The sequence below is a fragment of the Bufo bufo genome, chromosome 3 (genome assembly GCF_905171765.1).
Source record: "Bufo bufo chromosome 3, aBufBuf1.1, whole genome shotgun sequence".
Lineage (NCBI taxonomy): Eukaryota > Metazoa > Chordata > Amphibia > Anura > Bufonidae > Bufo > Bufo bufo.
In genome coordinates this window covers 317,991,677-318,013,739 of record NC_053391.1, presented here as the reverse complement: position 1 = coordinate 318,013,739, position 22,063 = coordinate 317,991,677, and the positions used below count along the sequence as shown (strand labels likewise).

The 22,063-nt window shown below is 44.6% G+C and overlaps 1 protein-coding gene across 4 annotated transcripts in view; it reads left to right on the top strand.

Annotated features, from left to right (window-relative positions):
• The window catches only part of HIVEP3 (HIVEP zinc finger 3), a 156,307-nt gene extending 134,589 nt beyond the window's left edge, over positions 1-21,718 (top strand). For all 4 annotated transcript variants that reach the window (XM_040424312.1, XM_040424314.1, XM_040424311.1 and 1 more), the window contains 2 exons: positions 134-948; positions 20,052-21,718. In XM_040424312.1, the coding sequence (XP_040280246.1) occupies positions 134-948; positions 20,052-20,504 (1,268 nt within the window). In that variant the 3' untranslated portion in view covers positions 20,505-21,718. The remainder of the gene's footprint in view (positions 1-133; positions 949-20,051) is intronic.
• The last annotated feature ends 345 nt before the right edge of the window (positions 21,719-22,063 follow it).

The window sequence follows — 22,063 nt, the reverse complement described above, 5'->3', positions numbered from 1 at the left end:
GACTGTGATATAATTACTACTATAACATCTAATTTGATCTTTATATCGCTGAATATATAATGGACTGAAGTTTTCTGTATAAAGAAATTATAATTATTTCAAATTTATGTATTATTATATATTTATTTTACAGGGACAAGTGAAGAGCGATGGCCAGAGAGTGATGTGGTGGAAGAGCATCAGTTCTCTGACTTAGAAGATACAGATGACGATGAAGATTCTGATGGAGAAGAGGAGGACGATGATGATGAAGATGAAAGTCAGGAAGAAAAAAATCCAGATATCTCACCAAGTACTGTCACTTCTTATTCACCTAATGAGCCAAGACAAAACCCAGACAGTGCAGATAACACTTCTGCTTGCCAATTCTCTTCTCGGCAATTACAGACTTCAGAGTCTTCTGGAAAAGATTCCCAAACACTGCTGCTATCTGATCAGTCAGTGTCTCAAGAGCTAATCCCCAGTAGACCGTGGTCTCCAGGCAAAGATATAGGCAGTAGTCGGGCAGGTCCATCCAGGAGACATGTTCTCCAGAAGAGAGAAAGCTCCCCAAAATGTTTTTCACCGACAGGCTGTACCTCACCCCGTAGGGGAATGTCACCATGCCAGCGCTTGCCATCAGCTAGGGAAGTGTCTCCTTTACGATGTGTTTCTCCTCAGCAACTGTCTCCTCATCGTAATCTTTCACCAAGGGCATATATGTCACCAGAGAGGGGTTCTTCACCACCAGTCCGACATTTATCCCCCAGCAGTGAAGTCACAAGTCTGCGTTATGCAGCTTTTAGAGGTGGACTAGCTTCACCACCCAGGTATCCATCTCTTGGGAGAGAAGAGCCCCATCATACAAGGTCAGATGCTCAGATCCACTTAAAAGCTCAGCATGGAGTACTTCCATCTAGAGCTCAACCTCATGGGACTTCTGAACCTCTGGAGTCTTCAGGGATCAAGGTAAGGAAAAGAAGATAGGAAATTTAGAACAGTTAGTTGTATTATTTGTATAATGTGAAACACAAAGACTAAAATTGCATAAAGTCACCAACATCAGTATACACAAGAGATTTACTAGTGACAGGGAAGATTATCTTTTTTTCCTCAGATCTTGCTGCTTAGCTGTATTTTAGCTCATCTCCATTAAGGCAGATCTTTGACTACAGTTTGGCTAAAGTGTTTTCCAAGGAGTCTGAGGTAGTCTGAGACGCACCTCCTGTCTCATCATTGGTTCAGGCTCCTGTTCCCTCCCTCCCCCTGCTGCTCTGCCCCCCTCTGATTGGCTGTTGTGTAAAAGCATAAGTTTATCACAGGCTCACTAGGAGGTCAGTGCATGAAGAGGGTATTTCTAATAAGGGCAGAATAATTATAAAGTACAGATCACTAAATCATCAGTGAGAATGAGATTATCAGATAATTTGCATACATATATTGAGGGAAGTGAATCTTAGGGCTCATGCAGACGGCCGTAGTGTTTTGCAGTCCACAAATTGCGCAAAACATGGTCACCGGCCGTGTGCATTCCGCATTTCATAGACCGCAAATGGACGGCACTATGCTGGATTGCAGACAAGAATAGGACATGTTCTATCTTTTTTGCGGGGCAGTGGAATGGAACTACCGATGCGGACAGCACACAATGTGCTGTCCTCATCTTTTGCGGCCCCATTGAAATGAATAGGTTAGCACCCGTTCCGCACAATTGTGGAATGGATGCAGAGTTGTGGACCCATTCATATGGCCGTTTGAATGAGCCCTTAAGGCAGGGGTGCACAACCTGCGGCCCGGGGGCAACATGCGGCCCTTGATACCATTCTGTGTGGCCCCCAACCATCTAGTAACAGACATGTATGCCTATGTCTTGTGGCTGCTCAGATGTATTTTTCATGTATTTCTCCCATTAGATGGGAGTCCTGGAAGTGTAACTAGACATTAATGGTATATAATGTGTGTTCAATATGCCATAAGTACAATATTTCAGTTGTTAATACACCTTTAAATTTTTATTTCGGCCCTCGTCATTGGTTCAGTCTGGCAATGTGGCCCCCAACCAGGAAACGTTGTGCACCCCTGCCTTAAGGGGAGCATGGAGGGTTAGATGCTAACCTGAATTCCACAGCTGTCTGATATATTTAGTGAATGATATTGCTATGCGGTTCTGATGAGCGGTGTGTTCTTCCCATTCCCTTGCACTTGCTTATACATGTAGCAGTTGTTCTGTGTTATAGATCCAAAGGAGTTCTATGTAGGAAAGCTCCAGCCTGCAGCATACCTCCAAACAGTAAAATAGACCCAATGATGATAGTGGATGATGTCAGCAAAGGGGTTTCAGCTAATAAATGTATAATGAAGAGGTATAGAATTTTCCAATATACAGCACTTTTCGTACCAATTCATGAAGAATCTCAAGATCTCTCCACCCAGGGAATAAAAACCAGTTCTGGTCATGTGATGATCACATTGTGCACAACTCATTACAAGACACATCTGATAGCTGTACTGTAACTGTGATCTGTCCTGCACCTTTGTGATCATCACATGACTGTGGACACATTTATAAGGAAACTGTAAAGGTTTCTATTGGCAGCAAGCAGAGATCTTGAAAACCTATATAGTATATTGCACTATATATATATATATATATATATATATATATATATACATACAGTATATATATATTTGCTGAATACCGAATTTCCCTTGAAGCAGTTTGCATCCAGTATAATAAACACTTTTGGCTTACCAACAAATAATTTGCAAAGTAAGCAAGTTATATTTTAGTTAAAAAATGAAAACAGCAGTGGTCTGGAAATTACAGCAGGCTAGATGAGTTTCCTTTTTTCCAGCATGTATATTTCCAAACAGAAGTAGAATTAAAGAGGTTACCCCATGATTAAAGGACATCTGTTAGCAGATTTGTACCTATGACACTGACTGACCTGTTACATGTGCACTTGGCAGCTGAAGGCATCTGTGTTGGTTCCATGTTCATATGTGCCCACATTGCTGAGAAAAATGATGTTTTAATACATGCAAGTGAGCCTCTAGGAGCAACGGGGGCGTTGTCATTACACCTAGAGGCTCTGCTCTCTCTCTGACATTGCTGCGTCCTCTGCACTTTGATTGACTTTAGGAGAGGTCAGGGCCACATTTACACTGCCTGGCCCTGTCAAAGTGCAGAGGACGCAGCAGTTACAGAAAGAGCAGAGCCTCTAGGTGTAACAGCAACTTCAGTTTTTCTCAGCAATGTGGGCACATAAGAACATGGGACCAACACAGATGCCTTCAGCTACCAAGTGCACATGCAACAGGTCATCCAGTTTCATAGGTACAATCTGCTGACAGATGCCCTTTAATGTAAAAAATTAAAATCGGACATATAGTACATGGCAATCTCTCTTTTTTTTTTAAACTACATGGATCCAGGGTAGGGTTGTCACAGTACCAGAATTTGGACTTCAATACTGATACCAGGTGCATTATCATGATACAAAAACGATACCACCCCTGTAGCCACCTTGATCGCTGCAGTCTCCCCCAGCTCTCACACATGCAGCTTTCTCAGCTCCTGCACTTTCCCCTGGCTCCTGTGCCACAGATGTGTGGCCACAATGCACCGTAGTGCAGATCCGTGACACATATACCCACACCATAGGAAAGATCCATGAGGCACACACATTATAGTGAAGATCCATGACAAACACCTTAGTGAAGATTAGTGTTGATTGTGCATGCTCGGTTGAAGACCAGTTTGGCTCGAGCATCGCTATGCTCGCCGAACGACCACTTGTGCTCGAGTCAGTGTATTTAAATGTAATTTAGCATCTATTTCTGAAAAATTTCTGCTGGGATTTGAACTCCCAACCCCTTGTACATTAGAGGCAAGGACCTTATCCACTCAGCTATAAAGCTGAATGCTAAACTGTGTCAGAAAAACATCATAGTAGTTTCTGACTCCCAACCTTGTACATTAGAGGCAAGGATGTTAAACACTACACTATAGAACTACATGTTAACCTGCCCAGAAATATAAAATAAGTCTTCTGCTGAATAGGAATACTCACTACATCAGAAACTAGTATGAGGTTTTTCTGACACAGTTTAGCATTCAGCTTTATAGAGTAGATAAGGTCCTTGCCTCTAATGTACAAGGTTGGGAGATCAAAGCCTGGCAGAAACATTTCAGAAATAGAGATTAAATTTATATATTTTATATTTTTTTAGTAATTGTAAAAAATGTATGGCACAAAATAAATGTGTAATTACAAAAAAAAATATATATATATATATACACTCACCTAAAGAATTATTAGGAACACCATACTAATACGGTGTTGGACCCCTTTTGCCTTTAGTACTGCCTTAATTCTACGTGGCATTGATTCAACAAGGTGCTGATAGCATTCTTTAGAAATGTTGGCCCATATCGATAGGATAGCATCTTGCAGTTGATGGAGATTTGAGGGATGCACATCCAGGTCACGAAGCTCCCGTTCCACCACATCCCAAAGATGCTCTATTGGGTTGAGATCTGGTGACTGTGGGGGCCATTTTAGTACAGTGAACTCATTGTCATGTTCAAGAAACCAATTTGAAATGATTCGAGCTTTGTGACATGGTGCATTATCCTGCTGGAAGTAGCCATCAGAGGATGGATACATGTTCTCATTCTGTTTACGCCAAATTCGGACTCTACCATTTGAATGTCTCAACAGAAATCGAGACTCATCAGACCAGGCAACATTTTTCCAGTCCAGTTTTGGTGAGCTCGTGCAAATTGTAGCCTCTTTTTCCTATTTGTAGTGGAGATGAGTGGTACCCGGTGGGGTCTTCTGCTATTGTAGCCCATCCGCTTCAAGGTGGTGCGTGTTGTGGCTTCACAAATGCTTTGCTGCATACCTCGGTTGTAACGAGTGGTTATTTCAGTCAACGTTGCTCTTCTATCAGCTTGAATCAGTTGGCCCATTCTCCTCTGACCTCTAGCATCCACAAGGCATTTTTGCCCACAGGACTGCCGCATACTGGATGTTTTTCCCTTTTCACACCATTCTTTGTAAACCCTAGAAATGGTTGTGCGTGAAAATCCAAGTAACTGAGCAGATTGTGAAATACTCAGACCGGCCCCTCTGGCACCAACAACCATGCCACGCTCAAAATTGCTTAAATCACCTTTCTTTCCCATTCTGACATTCAGTTGGAGTTCAGGAGATGGTCTTGACCAGGACCACACCCCTAAATGCATTGAAGCAACTGCCATGTGATTGGTTGACTAGATAATTGCATTAATGAGAAATAGAACAGGTGTTCCTAATAATTCTTTAGGTGAGTGTATATATATCAACTTCTGATATACAGTACAGACCAAAAGTTTGGACACACCTCATTCAAAGAGTTTTCTTTTTTTTTCATGACTATGAAGGCATCAAAACTATGAATTAACACATGTGGAATTATATACATAACAAACAAGTGTGAAACAACTGAAAATATGTCATATTCTAGGTTCTTCAAAGTAGCCACCTTTTGCTTTGATTACTGCTTTGCACACTCTTGGCATTCTCTTGATGAGCTTTAAGAGGTAGTCCCCTGAAATGGTCTTCCAACAGTCTTGAAGGAGTTCCCAGAGATGCTTAGCACTTGTTGGCCCTTTTGCCTTCACTCTGTGGTCCAGCTCACCCCAAACCATCTCGATTGGGTTCAGGTCCGGTGACTGTGGAGGCCAGGTGTCATGGTCTTACCTTCTTGCTGTTCTCCTTCGTTTGACATGTGCTGGCGGCCATCTTGGTTTCTGGGTTTCTTGTAGCCTTCCACCCTGCGGCTCCTCCTTCTCACTGGGAGGAGCTGGATGCCTAGCTCATATATATAGGAGGTCTGTGGCTTCAGTTCCTTGCTTGGTCCTCCTGTGTTCACATGCTTCTAAGACTGCTGCTGCTTCTGGTTCCTGATCCTGGCTTCGTCTGACTACCCTGCTGGTTCCTGATCCTGGCTTCGTCTGACTACCCTGCTGGTTCCTGATCCTGGCTTCGTCTGACTACCCTTCTGGTTCCTGATCTCTGGCCTCTCAAAGACTCTGCTTCGGTTTCACCATTCGTTTGGACTTTTGCTTTACAGCTTTATTTTCAATAAAGCCTTCTTATTTTCACTTATCTCTTGTTGTACGTCTGGTTCATGGTTCCGTGACATTAGGACCAAGCCATGAGTTCTGACGGTACAGGGCCATCCTCGCTACCCATGCTGGTTGCCAGACTTGATCAGCAGGATCACCTGTTGGGTCGGTTCGCTGTGGCGTTGCAAACCCTGCTTGAACGCACGGCTCATTTCGCTCCCGTTGCCGATGGGTCGGTTGTCGCTCCTACTGCCGCTCCGGTTGTTGCGCCAGAGTCTACCCCGACACCTGTTGTTGCGCCTGCGGTGTTTCGGGGTATGACCGGTTCTGCCCCTCTTCCACAGCGCTTTGGGGGAGAGCCAACTCAGTGCCGAGGTTTCCTTAACCAGGTGGGCATTTATTTCGAGTTGCTGCCACATGCCTTTCCTACTGAGAGATCAAAGGTGGGCTTCTTGATCTCGCTGCTCTCGGACAAGGCCTTGGCCTGGGCCAGCCCTTTATGGGAGAACAACAATCCGGTGGTTGCCGAGTTTTCCGGTTTTGTTGCTTCTCTTCGGAAGGTATTCGATGTGCCGGCTCGTGCTGCCTCTGCTGCGAAGCTCCTTATGTCCATCAGACAGGGTTCACGATCCGTAGCTGAATACGCCATTGAGTTTCGTACCCTGGCAGCAGAGGTGGGCTGGAATAATGAGGCTCTGGTCGCTGCTTTCTCTCATGGTCTCTCGGATGCCTTGAAGGATGAGGTTGCAGCTAAGGACCTACCAGTGGAGCTCGAGTCTCTTATTTCTTTCCTGATTTTGATTGACACCAGACTCAGGGAGAGACCTTCCTTTAAGGAGAGCCTGCGGAGGTCTTCTAACAGATTGGCGCCTACGTTTGCTGTCCCACCCGTGCCTCCCTCTCCTCCCACGCCTCCTGGGGATGACTTGTCTGGGGGTGAACCCATGCAGCTGGGGTTTACTCGCCTGTCCGAGGGGGAGAGGGTACTCCGGAGACGCGAGGGTCGATGCATGTACTGTGGTCTCGGTGGGCATTTTCGGTTGGCATGTCCGAACCGTCCGGGAAACGCTCGTACCTGAGATCCTGTCGGGGGCAGATCTTGGGTGGAGTCTCCTCGTCCCCGGTTTCCCGTGTTGACAAACCACTGATCACTGTTGTCCTCTCCTGGGTCGGGGGCTCGGTGACGACCCAGGCGTTGGTGGACTCTGGTGCTGGTGGTTTGTTCATTGATAGTGTGTTCGCTGCCGCCAATTCCATTCCTCTGCAGGCTCGAGGTTCCCCACTGGCTCTTGAGGCGATAGACGGCAGACCCCTTCTGTCGTCACACGTGACTCATGAGACCCTTCCAGTGGGGATAGCCATTGGTGCCGTTCACAGAGAGTCGGTCTGCCTCCAGGTTATTTCGTCTCCACACTACTCGGTGGTCTTGGGGTACCCCTGGCTCCAGAAGCATAATCCGACTTTCGATTGGAGATCGGCCGAGATCCTCTCGTGGTCACCGCAGTGTGGGGCTATTTGCATCCATGGGTCTGTCAAGTTGCTGTGTACTTCCTCGGACTCTCTGTTGCCTCCTGAATACGAGGAGTACCGGGATGTATTCGATAAGGTGCGCGCGGTTGCCCTACCTCCGCACCGCCCATACGATTGTGCCATAGAGTTACAACCTGGTGCCGTTCCTCCTCGTGGCAAAGTCTATCCACTGTCGGTAGCGGAGAATGAGGCCATGGAGGAGTACGTGAGGGAGGCGCTTTCACGCGGACACATTCGCAAATCCTCGTCCCCGGCAGGGGCTGGATTTTTCTTTGTGAAAAAGAAGGGCGGTGAGTTGAGGCCTTGCATCGATTACAGGGGTCTCAATCGCATCACGATCAAGAACGCTTACCCGATACCCTTGATTTCCGAGCTGTTCGATCGCCTTAAAGGGGCCACGGTCTTTACCAAACTCGACCTGAGGGCGGCATATAACCTGGTAAGGATCAAGGCGGGCGATGAGTGGAAGACCGCGTTTAACACCAGGACCGGTCATTATGAATCCTTGGTTATGCCCTTTGGGTTGTGCAATGCGCCCGCAGTCTTTCAGGAATTCATCAACGATGTTTTCCGTGACCTGTTGCAGCAGTGTGTGGTGGTCTATTTGGATGACATCTTGGTATATTCTGAATCCATGGAGGCCCACATTCTGGATGTCAGACGAGTGTTGCAACGGTTACGAGAGAACAAGCTGTTCGGTAAGCTTGAGAAATGCGAATTTCACCGATCCCAGGTAACCTTCTTAGGTTACATCATTTCCGCTGAGGGGTTCTCCATGGATCCTGAGAAGGTTTCGGCTGTCTTACAGTGGCCCCAGCCCAGTGGTCTTCGTTCCCTGCAGCGCTTTTTGGGCTTCGCCAATTATTATCGGAAGTTCATCAGGGACTTTTCCATGCTGGCCAAGCCTCTCACGGATCTGACCAGGAAGGGCAGTAATTCCCAGGTCTGGCCGCTCGAGGCCATCCGAGCTTTTGAGGCCCTAAAGTCCGCTTTTGTGTCGGCTCCGATTCTGTCGCATCCCAACCCTGGGTTGCCCTTTGTCCTCGAGGTGGACGCGTCTGAGACGGGAGTAGGCGCCCTTCTGTCTCAGCGTAGAACACCAGAGGGTCCTCTGCTTCCTTGTGGGTTTTACTCCCGGAAACTGTCTTCCGCGGAGTGCAACTATCAGATTGGTGACAGGGAGTTATTGGCCATCGTGCAGGCCCTTAAAGAATGGAGGCACTTGCTCGAGGGTTCGGTGGTTCCGGTTCTCATCCTGACGGACCATAAGAATCTGACCTACCTTTCTGAGGCCAAGAGATTGACACCACGTCAGGCCAGATGGGCTCTGTTCTTGTCACGTTTTAATTACGTGGTCTCCTACCTACCCGGTTCCAAGAACATCAGGGCGGATGCCCTATCACGGCAGTACTCCGAGCTGTCCAGGGAGGAGTCGATTCCGACTTCGGTCATACCTCCGAATCAGATCCTGGCCGCCATTCGCACCAGCCTGACCTCTCCCCTGGGTGAGCAGATTTTGGCGGCTCAATCTGGTGCTCCCTCTGGGAGACCCAACGGCAGATGTTTTGTGCCTGAGGAGTTGCGCACTCGGTTGTTGCGAACCTACCATAACTCCAAGACCGCGGGGCATCCTGGAAAGAATCAGCTGTCCTGGGCTGTTTCACGTCTGTTCTGGTGGCCTTCCCTACGTTCCGACATCGCCGCATATGTAGCGGCATGCTCCGTTTGTGCCCAGAGTAAGTCCCCTCGGCACCTTCCGTTGGGCCTTCTGCAACCCATAGCCACCGGGGAGCACCCATGGTCACACCTGGGGATGGATTTCATTGTGGACCTCCCTGCATCCCGAGGCCATACGGTCATTCTCATGATTGTGGATCGGTTTTCCAAAATGTGCCACTGTGTTCCTCTCAAGAAGTTACCCTCTGCACAAGAGTTAGCCACGATTTTTGCCAGGGAGGTCTTCCGGTTGCACGGTTTGCCCAAGGAGATTGTGTCGGATCGGGGGAGTCAGTTTGTGTCCAGGTTCTGGTGCGCCTTTTGCTCCCAGTTGGGGATTCATCTCTCCTTCTCCTCGGCCTACCACCCTCAGTCCAATGGGGCCGCAGAACGATCCAATCAGGCCTTGGAGCAATTCCTTCGTTGCTATGTCTCCGATCACCAAGACAATTGGGTTGACCTTCTGCCTTGGGCTGAGTTTGCCAGGAACACGGCGGTGAACTCTTCCTCTGGGACGTCTCCCTTCATGGCCAATTATGGGTTCCAACCTGCCGTGTTACCGGAGGTATTCTCTCCCCAGGATATTCCGGCTGTGGAGGATCACCTTTCCGTCCTACGTGCTTCTTGGGTACAGATCCAGAAGTCCCTTGAGGCCTCTGCGCAGCGCCAGAGACTCCAGGCTGATTGCAGACGAGCGCCTGCTCCTTCCTACCAGGTCGGAGACCGTGTATGGTTGTCCACCCGCAACCTCAACCTTCGAGTGCCCACTCCCAAGCTGGCGCCTCGCTTTGTTGGTCCCTTCCGAGTGCTTCGCAGGGTAAACCCGGTAGCCTATGCCCTTGCGCTTCCTCCTGGCATGCAGATCTCTAACGTGTTTCATGTCTCCCTGTTGAAGCCACTGGTGTGTAATCGTTTCACTTCCTCGGTTCCTCGGCCTCGTCCGGTCCGAGTGGGCAATCATGAGGAGTATGAGGTGAGCAATATCCTGGACTCACGCCTGGTCCGCGGTCGGGTGCAGTTTTTGGTCCATTGGCGTGGTTATGGTCCAGAGGAGCGTTCCTGGGTTCCCTCCGCAGATGTCCATGCTCCTGCCTTGCTCCGAGCCTTCCACGCACGCTTCCCTCAGAAACCGTTTTTTGCTCCGCGGAGGAGGGGCCCTTGAGGGGGAGGTACTGTCATGGTCTTACCTTCTTGCTGTTCTCCTTCGTTTGACATGTGCTGGCGGCCATCTTGGTTTCTGGGTTTCTTGTAGCCTTCCACCCTGCGGCTCCTCCTTCTCACTGGGAGGAGCTGGATGCCTAGCTCATATATATAGGAGGTCTGTGGCTTCAGTTCCTTGCTTGGTCCTCCTGTGTTCACATGCTTCTAAGACTGCTGCTGCTTCTGGTTCCTGATCCTGGCTTCGTCTGACTACCCTGCTGGTTCCTGATCCTGGCTTCGTCTGACTACCCTGCTGGTTCCTGATCCTGGCTTCGTCTGACTACCCTGCTGGTTCCTGATCTCTGGCCTCTCAAAGACTCTGCTTCGGTTTCACCATTCGTTTGGACTTTTGCTTTACAGCTTTATTTTCAATAAAGCCTTCTTATTTTCACTTATCTCTTGTTGTACGTCTGGTTCATGGTTCCGTGACACCAGGTCCTCTGGCGCAGCACCCCATCACTCTCCTTCATGGTCAAATAGCCCTTACTTTCAAAGTTTTCCCAATTTTTCGGCTGACTGACTGACCTTTATTTCTTAAAGTAATGATGGCCACTCGTTTTTCTTTACTTAGCTGCTTTTTTCTTGCCATAATACAAATTCTTACAGTCTATTCAGTAGGACTATCAGCTGTGTATCCACCTGACTTCTCCTCAACGAAACTGATGGTCCCAACCCCATTTATAAGGCAAGAAATCCCACTTATTAAACCTGACAGGGCACACCTATGAAGTGAAAACCATTTCAGGGGACTACCTCTTGAAGCTCATCAAGAGAATGCCAAGAGTATGCAAAGCAGTAATCAAAGCAAAAGGTGGCTACTTTGAAGAACCTAGAATATCACATATTTTCAGTTGTTTCACACTTGTTTGTTATGTATATACAGGGAGTGCAGAATTATTAGGCAAGTTGTACTTTTGAGGATTACATTTATTATTGAACATCAACCATGTTCTCAATGAACCCAAAAAACTCATTAATATCAAAGCTGAATATTTTTGGAAGTAGTTTTTAGTTTGTTTTTAGTTTTAGCTATTTTAGGGGGATATCTGTGTGTGCAGGTGACTATTACTGTGCATAATTATTAGGCAACTTAACAAAAAACAAATATATACCCATTTCAATTATTTATTTTTACCAGTGAAACCAATATAACATCTCAACATTCACAAATATACATTTCTGACATTCAAAAACAAAACAAAAACAAATCAGTGACCAATATAGCCACCTTTCTTTGCAAGGACACTCAAAAGCCTGCCATCCATGGATTCTGTCAGTGTTTTGATCTGTTCACCATCAACATTGCGTGCAGCAGCAACCACAGCCTCCCAGACACTGTTCAGAGAGGTGTACTGTTTTCCCTCCTTGTAAATCTCACATTTGATGATGGACCACAGGTTCTCAATGGGGTTCAGATCAGGTGAACAAGGAGGCCATGTCATTAGATTTTCTTCTTTTATACCCTTTCTTGCCAGCCACGCTGTGGAGTACTTGGACGCGTGTGATGGAGCATTGTCCTGCATGAAAATCATGTTTTTCTTGAAGGATGCAGACTTCTTCCTGTACCACTTCTTGAAGAAGGTGTCTTCCAGAAACTGGCAGTAGGACTGGGAGTTGAGCTTGACTCCATCCTCAACCCGAAAAGGCCCCACAAGCTCATCTTTGATGATACCAGCCCAAACCAGTACTCCACCTCCACCTTGCTGGCGTCTGAGTCGGACTGGAGCTCTCTGCCCTTTACCAATCCAGCCACGGGCCCATCCGTCTGGCCCATCAAGACTCACTCTCATTTCATCAGTCCATAAAACCTTAGAAAAATCAGTCTTGAGATATTTCTTGGCCCAGTCTTGACGTTTCAGCTTGTGTGTCTTGTTCAGTGGTGGTCGTCTTTCAGCCTTTCTTACCTTGGCCATGTCTCTGAGTATTGCACACCTTGTGCTTTTGGGCACTTCAGTGATGTTGCAGCTCTGAAATATGGCCAAACTGGTGACAAGTGGCATCTTGGCAGCTGCACGCTTGACTTTTCTCAGTTCATGGGCAGTTATTTTGCGCCTTGGTTTTTCCACACGCTTCTTGCGACCCTGTTGACTATTTTGAATGAAACGCTTGATTGTTCGATGATCACGCTTCAGAAGCTTTGCAATTTTAAGAGTGCTGCATCCCTCTGCAAGATATCTCACTATTTTTGACTTTTCTGAGCCTGTCAAGTCCTTCTTTTGACCCATTTTGCCAAAGGAAAGGAAGTTGCCTAATAATTATGCACACCTAATATAGGGTGTTGATGTCATTAGACCACACCCCTTCTCATTACAGAGATGCACATCACCTAATATGCTTAATTGGTAGTAGGCTTTCGAGCCTATACAGCTTGGAGTAAGACAACATGCATAAAGAGGATGATGTGGTCAAAATACTCATTTGCCTAATAATTCTGCACTCCCTGTAATTCCACATGTGTTAATTCATAGTTTTGATGCCTTCAGTGTGAATCTACAATTTTCATAGTCATGAAAATAAAGAAAACTCTTTGAATGAGAAGGTGTGTCCAGACTTTTGGTCTGTACTGTATATGAATGCATAATATGTGGGAAACTACTACTGATGTTTTTAACCATAATATATTTAAATATATGTAACTATATTATGGCTAAAAACTTATATAAAAATGTTCTGCCGGGATTCGAACTTCCAGCCTTGTACATTAGAAGCAAGGACGTTAACCACTACACTACATGTTAACCTGCACAGACATATAAAATAAGTCTTCTGCTGAATAGGAATACTTACTACATCAGAAACCACTATGAGGTTTTTCTGACACAGTTTAGCATTCAGCTTTATAGCTGAGTGGATAAGGTCCTTGCCTCTAATGTACATCGTTGGGAGTTCAAATCCCAGCAGAAACTTTTCAGAAATTAGATTTAAATACACTGGGGTGTCCCCAAGCATTAGTAACATAGTAACATAGTACATAAGGCCGAAAAAAGACATTTGTCCATCCAGTTCGGCCTGTTATCCTGCAAGTTGATCCAGAGGAAGGCCAAAAACCCTGTGAGGTAGAAGCCAATTTTCTCCACTTTAGGGGAATAAAAAATTCCTTCCCGACTCCAATCAGGCAATCAGAATAACTCCCTGGATCAACGACCCCTCTCTAGTAGCTATAGCCTGTAATATTATTAAGCTCCAGAAATACGTCCAGGCCCCTCTTGAATTCCTTTATTGTACTCACCATCACCACCTCCTCAGGCAGAGAGTTCCATAGTCTCACTGCTCTTACCGTAAAGAATCCTCTTCTATGTTTGTGTACAAACCTTCTTTCCTCCAGACGCAGAGGATGTCCCCTCGTCACAGTCACAGTCCTGGGGATAAATAGCTAATGGGATAGATCTCTGTACTGACCCCTGATATATTTATACATATTAATTAGATCTCCCCTCAGTCGTCTTTTTTCTAAAGTGAATAACCCTAATTTTGATAATCTTTCAGGGTACTGTAGTTGCCCCATTCCAGTTATTACTTTAGTTGCCCTCCTCTGAACCCTCTCCAGCTCTGCTATGTCTGCCTTGTTTACAGGAGCCCAGAACTGTACACAGTACTCCATGTGTGGTCTGACTAGCGATTTGTAAAGTCGTAGGACTATGTTCCTATCACGGGAATCTATGCCCCTTCTGATGCAACCCATTATCTTGTTGGCCTTGGCAGCAGCTGCCTGACACTGGTTTTTGCTGCTTAGTTTGCTGTTTATTAAAATTCCTAGATCCTTTTCCATGTCAGTGTTACCGAGTGTTTTACCATTTAGTATGTACGGGTGACTTGCATTTTTCCTTCCCATGTGCATAACCTTACATTTATCAGTGTTAAACCTCATCTGCCACTTATCTGCCCAAGCCTCCAATCTATCCAGATCCCTCTGTAGTAGTATACTGTCCTCATCAGTGTAAATTACTTTACACAGTTTAGTGTCATCTGCGAAAATTGATACTTTACTATGCAAGCCTTCTACAAGATCATTAATAAATATATTGAAGAGAATAGGGCCCAAGACTGACCCCTGAGGTACTCCACTAGTGACAGTGACCCAATCTGAGTGTGTACCGTTAATAACCACCCTCTGTTTTCTATCACTCAGCCAGTTACTTACCCACATACAGATGTTTTCTCCCAGTCCGAGCATTCTCATTTTATATACTAACCTTTTATGTGGTACAGTGTCAAATGCTTTGGAGAAGTCCAGATATACGACATCCATTGATTCGCCGCTGTCAAGTCTAGAACTTACCTCCTCATAGAAACTGATTAAATTAGTCTGACATGACCGATCCCTCACGAAGCCATGCTGATATGGCGTTATTTGCTTATTTCCGTTGAGATGCTCTAATATAGCATCTCTCAGAAAACCTTCAAACAGTTTACCCACAACAGATGTTAAACTTACCGGCCTATAGTTTCCAGGCTCTGTTTTTGGCCCCTTTTTGAATATTGGCACCACATATGCCACGCGCCAATCCTGTGGGACATTCCCTGTCAGTATAGAGTCTGCAAATATCAGAAATAAGGGTCTGGCTATGACATTACTTAATTCCTTTAGGATACGGGGGTGTATGTCATCCGGTCCTGGCGATTTGTCTATTTTAATCTTTTTAAGTCGCTGATGTACTTCTTCCTGGGTCAGACAGGACACTTTTAATGGGGAATTTATTTTTACATTCTGCATGTCATCTGACAGTTTATTTTCCTCAGTGAATATATTGGAGAAAAAAATATTTAACAGCTTTGCTTTCTCCTCGTCGCTCTCTGCGACTCCCCCCTCATTACTCTTTAAAGGGCCAACACCTTCAGATTTATACTTTTTAACATTTATATAATTGAAGAACATTTTAGGGTTAGTTTTACTCTCTTTGGCAATTAATCTCTCGGTCTCTAGTTTGGCCGCTTTTATTTGTTTTTTACATGTTCTATTTTTTTCCTTATAGTTTTTCAGTGCTTCCGTGCTACCCTCCTGTTTTAGTGTTTTATATGCTTTCTTTTTGTCATTTATTGCTTTCTTTACAGTTCTATTTATCCACATTGGTTTCTTTTTGTTCCTTAACCTTTTATTACCATACGGTATGTACCTCTCACAATGAGTTTTTAGGATGTTTTTAAAGATATCCCATTTTGTGTCTGTATTTGTGAGGACTTTGTCCCAGTTAGTTTGGCCTATGGCCTCTCTTAGTTGGCTAAATTTAGCTTTTTTGAAGTTTGGTATTTTTGTTCCTCCCTGTAGAAACGCTCTTTTGAATGATAATTGGAAGGTTATTACTTTATGGTCACTATTTCCCAGGTGTCCCCCAACCTGCACGTCTGTTGTTCTGTCAGGTCTATTGGTTAATACTAAGTCCAGTATGGCCGTCCCTCTAGTCGGGTCCTGAACCAGTTGGGAGAGGTAATTGTCTTTGGTTATTGCCACGAACCTGTTTCCCTTATGAGATATACAAGTTTCAGTTTCCCAGTCTATATCTGGGTAGTTGAAGTCCCCCATAATAACCACCTCATTATGATTTGCCGCCTCGTCTATCTCGTTTAGTAGTAGATTTTCTGTGGACTCTGGTATATTCGGTGGTTTATAGTAAACTCCTATTAGTAATTTATTGTTGTTTTTAGCTCCATGTATCTCTACCCACAGTGACTCCACATGTTCATGTCCCTCACTTATATTTTCTCGGACTGTGGGCTTTAGACAGGACTTTATATAAAGGCAGACCCCTCCCCCTCTCCGGTTTTGACGATCCTTTCTAAACAGACTGTAACCTTGTACATTAACTGCCCAGTCATAGCTTTCATCCAGCCATGTCTCAGTTATTCCCACTATGTCATAGTCCTCCTCACACATCACTAATTCCAGTTCACTAGTTTTATTAGTCAGGCTTCTGGCATTAGTATACATACATTTGAGAGGTTTATGTATATTTTTTACCCTACACCTTTCCTTCTGTACTGTTCTAGTCCCTCCTTCCATTCCTCCCCCATTCTTATTACCTTGCCCCCGGTCTCTATCTGCACTATCTTCCCCTCCTATAACGTAATTACCCTCCCCCCCAGTCCCTAGTTTAAACACTCCTCCAACCTTCTAGCCATCTTTCTCCCCAGCACAGCTGCCCCTTCCCCATTGAGGTGCAGCCCGTCCCTACGATAGAGCCTGTAGCCGATAGAAAAATCGGCCCAGTTCTCCAGGAACCCAAACCCCTCCTTCCTACACCAGTTTTTGAGCCACTTGTTAATCTCCCTAATCTCCCATTGCCTTTCTTGTGTGGCTCGTGGTACAGGCAGTATTTCGAAAAATACTACCTTTGAGGTCCTTGCCCTCAGCTTTTGACCTAAATCCCTGAAATCATTTTTAAGGACTCTCCACCTACCTCTAACTTTGTCATTGGTTCCGATATGGACCATGACCGCTGGATCATCTCCAGCCCCTCCCAGTAATCTGTCAACCCGATCCGCGATGTGTCGAACTCTAGCGCCAGGAAGACAGCACACTGTTCGGCGATCACGGTCTTTGTGACAGATTTCCCTATCTGTTCCCCTAATAATGGAGTCTCCCACTACCAGCACCTGTCTGGCCTGCCCTGCTCTCCTGGTTCCCTGCTTACTGGAGCTGACATTCCCCTGACTGGCAGAGGAAGTGTCTGGCTGCAGCAGTGCCGTCCCCGGACTGACATCCCCCTCATCTGCCAAACGTGCAAACTTGTTGGGGTGTGTCAGATCAGGGCTAGCCTCCCTGGAACTCTTCCCTCTACCACGCTTTCTAACTTTTACCCAGCTAGCTACCTCACTTTCCTCAGCCTCCTCTCTGTCATCCTCCCCCTCATCTACCCCAAAGAGTGCTTGCTCGGTGAGAAGCAAACTCTTTTGCAAATTATCAATGCCTCTCAGTGTTGCAACTTGCCCATTTAGAGACTCGATCTGCGATTCCAAACGGGTAATTTGCTCACATCTAGAACAAAGATATACACCCTTGAACTCCTGTTCCAGGACTGCATACATCATGCAAGATGTGCACTGGACTGCGTTGTAAATTGTGCAACACATACTAAATGGGGATTACAACAGTAAAAAAGTAAAACAGTATAAATTATTTAGATCCTGTCTGCTGTAGTCGAAGGACCACGTAAAATTAAGCCAACAACACACAAGGAAATTATATCCAACCTTAGTTCCCAAACTCCTTTTCTTAAACTCCTGGTTTTTTAACTCCACTTAATAAGAAGCCACTTAGTAGAGCAGCCTCAGAAAGAGCAGGCTCTGAAGAGTGTAAGTGGTTCAATTTATAGCACCTGGTTGCCCCAGGCACTCGCCTTAATTAAGCAGAGAGAAAAAAATAAAATAAAAAAAAATCAAGTTTAAATGCAAGTACGAGAATACAAACACTTAACTTTCAATGATCTCTGCTGCAATCCACACTCAGCCACCTGCAATCACTCCCACAAAACCACACACAGCTCTAGAACTCCTGGTTTTTTAACTCCACTTAATAAGAAGCCACTTAGTAGAGCAGCCTCAGAAAGAGCAGGCTCTGAAGAGTGTAAGTGGTTCAATTTATAGCACCTGGTTGCCCCAGGCACTCGCCTTAATATATGGATATAGCTATATATGGAGTCAGAGCAGGGACTCCTAAGCCAAACTAGAGTCCCGACACCCTCCCCTCTTTAGAGCATGGGGTGCCTGGGGTTCTCCCATTGACTTCCATTGTGCTCGGGTGCTCGGTAGAACACCCAAGCATCGCAAAGTGTTCTACACGAGCACTTTGGTGCTCGATCAACACTAGTGAAGATCCATGAACTAAACATATGTGTCCACCTCAGTGAGGTGGACAGAGAAATATGAAAAGATACAAACAGCAGGTGGCGCTATACAGGTACATTTTATTGAATAATTCAGTGGCTATACTAAGTTTTCAATTACACTCAGGTTACATGAAGTTGCAAAAGTATGCAGAGCCAGGTACTGGTTTGAAAACAGCTGAATATTTTTTGTGGGACGACCCCTTTAAGTTTACAGGGGAATTTTTGAGGTATAGTACTATTTGCTGCTGACTGCTGTCAGTCAGGGTCGTTGTCAACTGTGCGCTGTCTGCTCTCCCTCTGTTGACACTAGTAAAGTGTTAGAGATACAAGTTGGGAGGGGAGGAGGTTGTATACAGCATATGAAGCCACACGGTATTAGAAAGTCTGCAGGGAAAGAGAAGATCGCACAGGCAGGATTCTTGTAGAGAGAGGAGAGAACCCATGCAGAATCTTTTCAGGGGTAAGAATCATACACATGCATACAGACTGGTATCATCGGTGCCTATGTTGGGACAGTTCAGTGGAGATCCCTTATGAGCTGTAGAAAGTGATGACATCAGTACAGTAATGAAGCAATACTAATACATGACAGCTAATAAAGACCGCAGCATCCTAGGCACTCAGACCTCACATCCAGTATGATACATAGTATCATTCCTTTCCAAGCACGCTTCTATGCATTTAAATAGATGCTTTGATAAAGACTGTAATGTTTACTGTTGGAATCATGGCTGAAATTTCACTTCTGTTGTCTTCACATTACATTGCTGAGTGCTGTAATTTCAAATTTTGGTGGCTAATTAGGGGGTATTGGTCACCTCAGTCACTGCTTATTAAAAAGGCTGACACCAATATATTGTAAACTATTGACCACAAATGGCTGCCACCATAGTGTCTTACCGAATGGAGTCTCTCATGGCTCAGTGTCACTGATGGTTCTCAGCAATGCTTGGGAATGACTTGGTGCCCTACAGTTTATCATGGCTTCTTTGTTTGATAGCTTAGAAACAGTATGAACACCATTTTTTAAAGCACATCTTACAACTCTGATATAAAAAGATTATTTTGTCTTTGGTTTACAGGTACAGATGTATCCAATCATTGTAGCGTAGTCCTAACTCAACCCTTTTTAGACTCTTTTTTTTCCCATCATGCTGGAGTCCTACCTTTGGCATATAGGCCAGGGAAAATTCTGCAAGGCCATTGTACGTCAGTGTACCTTTTTTAACTGTATAGAAATTCTAGTTGACTATGCTTTTCTGTGCAGAGGTATTTTCCCCCAAAAAATTTTTTGTAGTGCGGTAGACATTTTTTTGTGGGTGACATTATATGCCACTGAATGTCTATGTTGTGGTCAGTACTATCAATGTATATATATGACAGAATTCTTTAATGCATGTGAACAGCACTTAGAAATTGTGGCTGGTCTGCTTTATTTACTTATATTAATTCATTTTTGTCATCCAAACGTCTTGATTCTCTGCATACACAGCTTTTCTGGTTATGGGACATTTTTCTAAATGAACCTGTAGGAAGCGGAGGGCAGGACCTTGGGATATAATAGTGGGGAGAAATTTTTAACTTTTTTTTTAGGTGTGTTATATAAACTGTGAATGGAATATGAAATGCAGTAAATGCAAAGCTTTATCCAGATTACATTATTAATGCAGAATTCTATTATATTGCAGAAACCACGACCATCCGTTTTCCCTGCTGTACCAAGAACCTTTTGCTCACCTCTTACACCTCATACATTGCCAAGGAGTGGAGAAAACTTATATACCCATCTGCCTCTGCATTCGCAGCATCTTCAGCGGACACCCTATCCAATGATCCCTATTGGGGGCATTCAAATGGTACAGGCCCGACCCAGCCCTCAACCCTCTCTAGTAGGACCCATACTTTCTGAACTACATGTAGAAGGCCCTGATAAGGAGGCACCACAAGAAAGAAATGAGCAGCCACTCAGGACTAACAGGAGAGAGGAAGACAGGGCAATGTCAACCCCCAGCACAGCCCCACAGCATTCACCAACTCCAAGCACTTACTGCCAAACCGCTTGCACTCCATCTCCACCACCTGGAACACCTCACTCCAGCGTTGACTGTCTTAAAGAAGAGCATGTGGAAGGGGAAGGGTGACTTGGCTCTACCAAAAAGGGTGCTCCCATTTTCAGTTCCTTCTTTCTATGATCTCTCCATATAGGTGACAGCATGAGGCTAACTGTGAAAAGGAATCCTTTTAAGGATAACAGTCCAAGGTGTTGAAAATCCAAATATAGCAATGTGAGATTTGTTTGGATCCCTTAAGGGTACAGGGTTAGAATTGCGTGGAGTTGAAGAAAGAAACCTTTGTACGATTGAGAATAATCGTGGAATCTTTACAAAGTTTAAGAATTGGTAATCTTCAGTTAGAGTTAAGCATCCAGGGTATGACTAACCCTTTAAGCGTTCACGTTCTTTTCTGCTCTGGTACTGAAAGACACTTACAATTACCGTAAACGTTAGGATCAGTTGCATCCACATCTATAATATAGAATGATACATACATATATATATTTTAAGATACACAATAGACATCCTTTCCCTCCAGTTCAGGGCTAAAGGGAACAACTTCATTTCATTCCATTTTGTCCCATCAATGTCATCCCATATGCAGTTTATCTGTGCCTTTTTATACACAATTTTCTTTTAAGATGAAAAACAAAAAATATATAAAAAAGGAACTTTCTACGCTGTGAAAAATGTGAATCTTTTCCAATGTGCACCTGCTTCTATAAATATTTTATTGGGGAAAGCCAGATTTCTAAGAATCTGTTTTGGCTGTGCTCCCCCTTATAATGTGATCCTGAGATGTTGGAAGGAAATGCACTGAAAAAGTTGTTTTTGTTGTTTTTTTAGTCTATATATATCTGAATATCTATCTATATATATTGAAATGGGATAGGTGTCTACAGTGGTGTACAGATATATTTATACAAATTTATTTAATTAGAATTGTATTGTCTTTTTCTGTTTTTGCTTTAAGGGTTTTGGGTACAAAAGAAATGAAAGCTTTATTTTATGTTGTCACTAAACCCAGCACTTCTCCAATGTGATGAAAGTGGTACAGCACTTGATGTGCTGTGGAGCAATGCTGAATGATGTGGAACTGCAGTAACTGCACTGTATAATGTTGGGGAGCACTCATTCTGGATGTGAGAGAACTGAGAACTGTGTATTGTCAGTTACCGTGCTAAACTGCACTGCTCAAAAGAAAAAGGAAAAGTCTGGTACCGTGTTAGCCAATAGAAAACTAGTTTAGTTCTATCAATAAGAGAAACAAAATAAGAGTATTTCAGGTTTGATAACTTTTAATGGCTAACAAAAATAAAAGTAATGATGTTACATAGCGAGGTTTTGAGACATCACTAGTCCCTTCATCAGGCGTACTACAAGAATATATGAAGAAACAGCATATACAATAAGAACAGAGACATGGGGGGATGAATGGACATTTGAAAACTAACAGAACAAAATATCAAAGATCTTGATAATGAGTCCTTAATTATCTTACAGATAAGGGGTGTGAAAGTTTTATGGTCTCTACACACAGCAGGACTATAAGATCCCTGGGACATTCACATGTTCTACATCTAATGTTGTTTTTCTGATTCTCTGCACTAAATGTCCTGTTGAAGGCCTCTACGTTGGAAAAACAG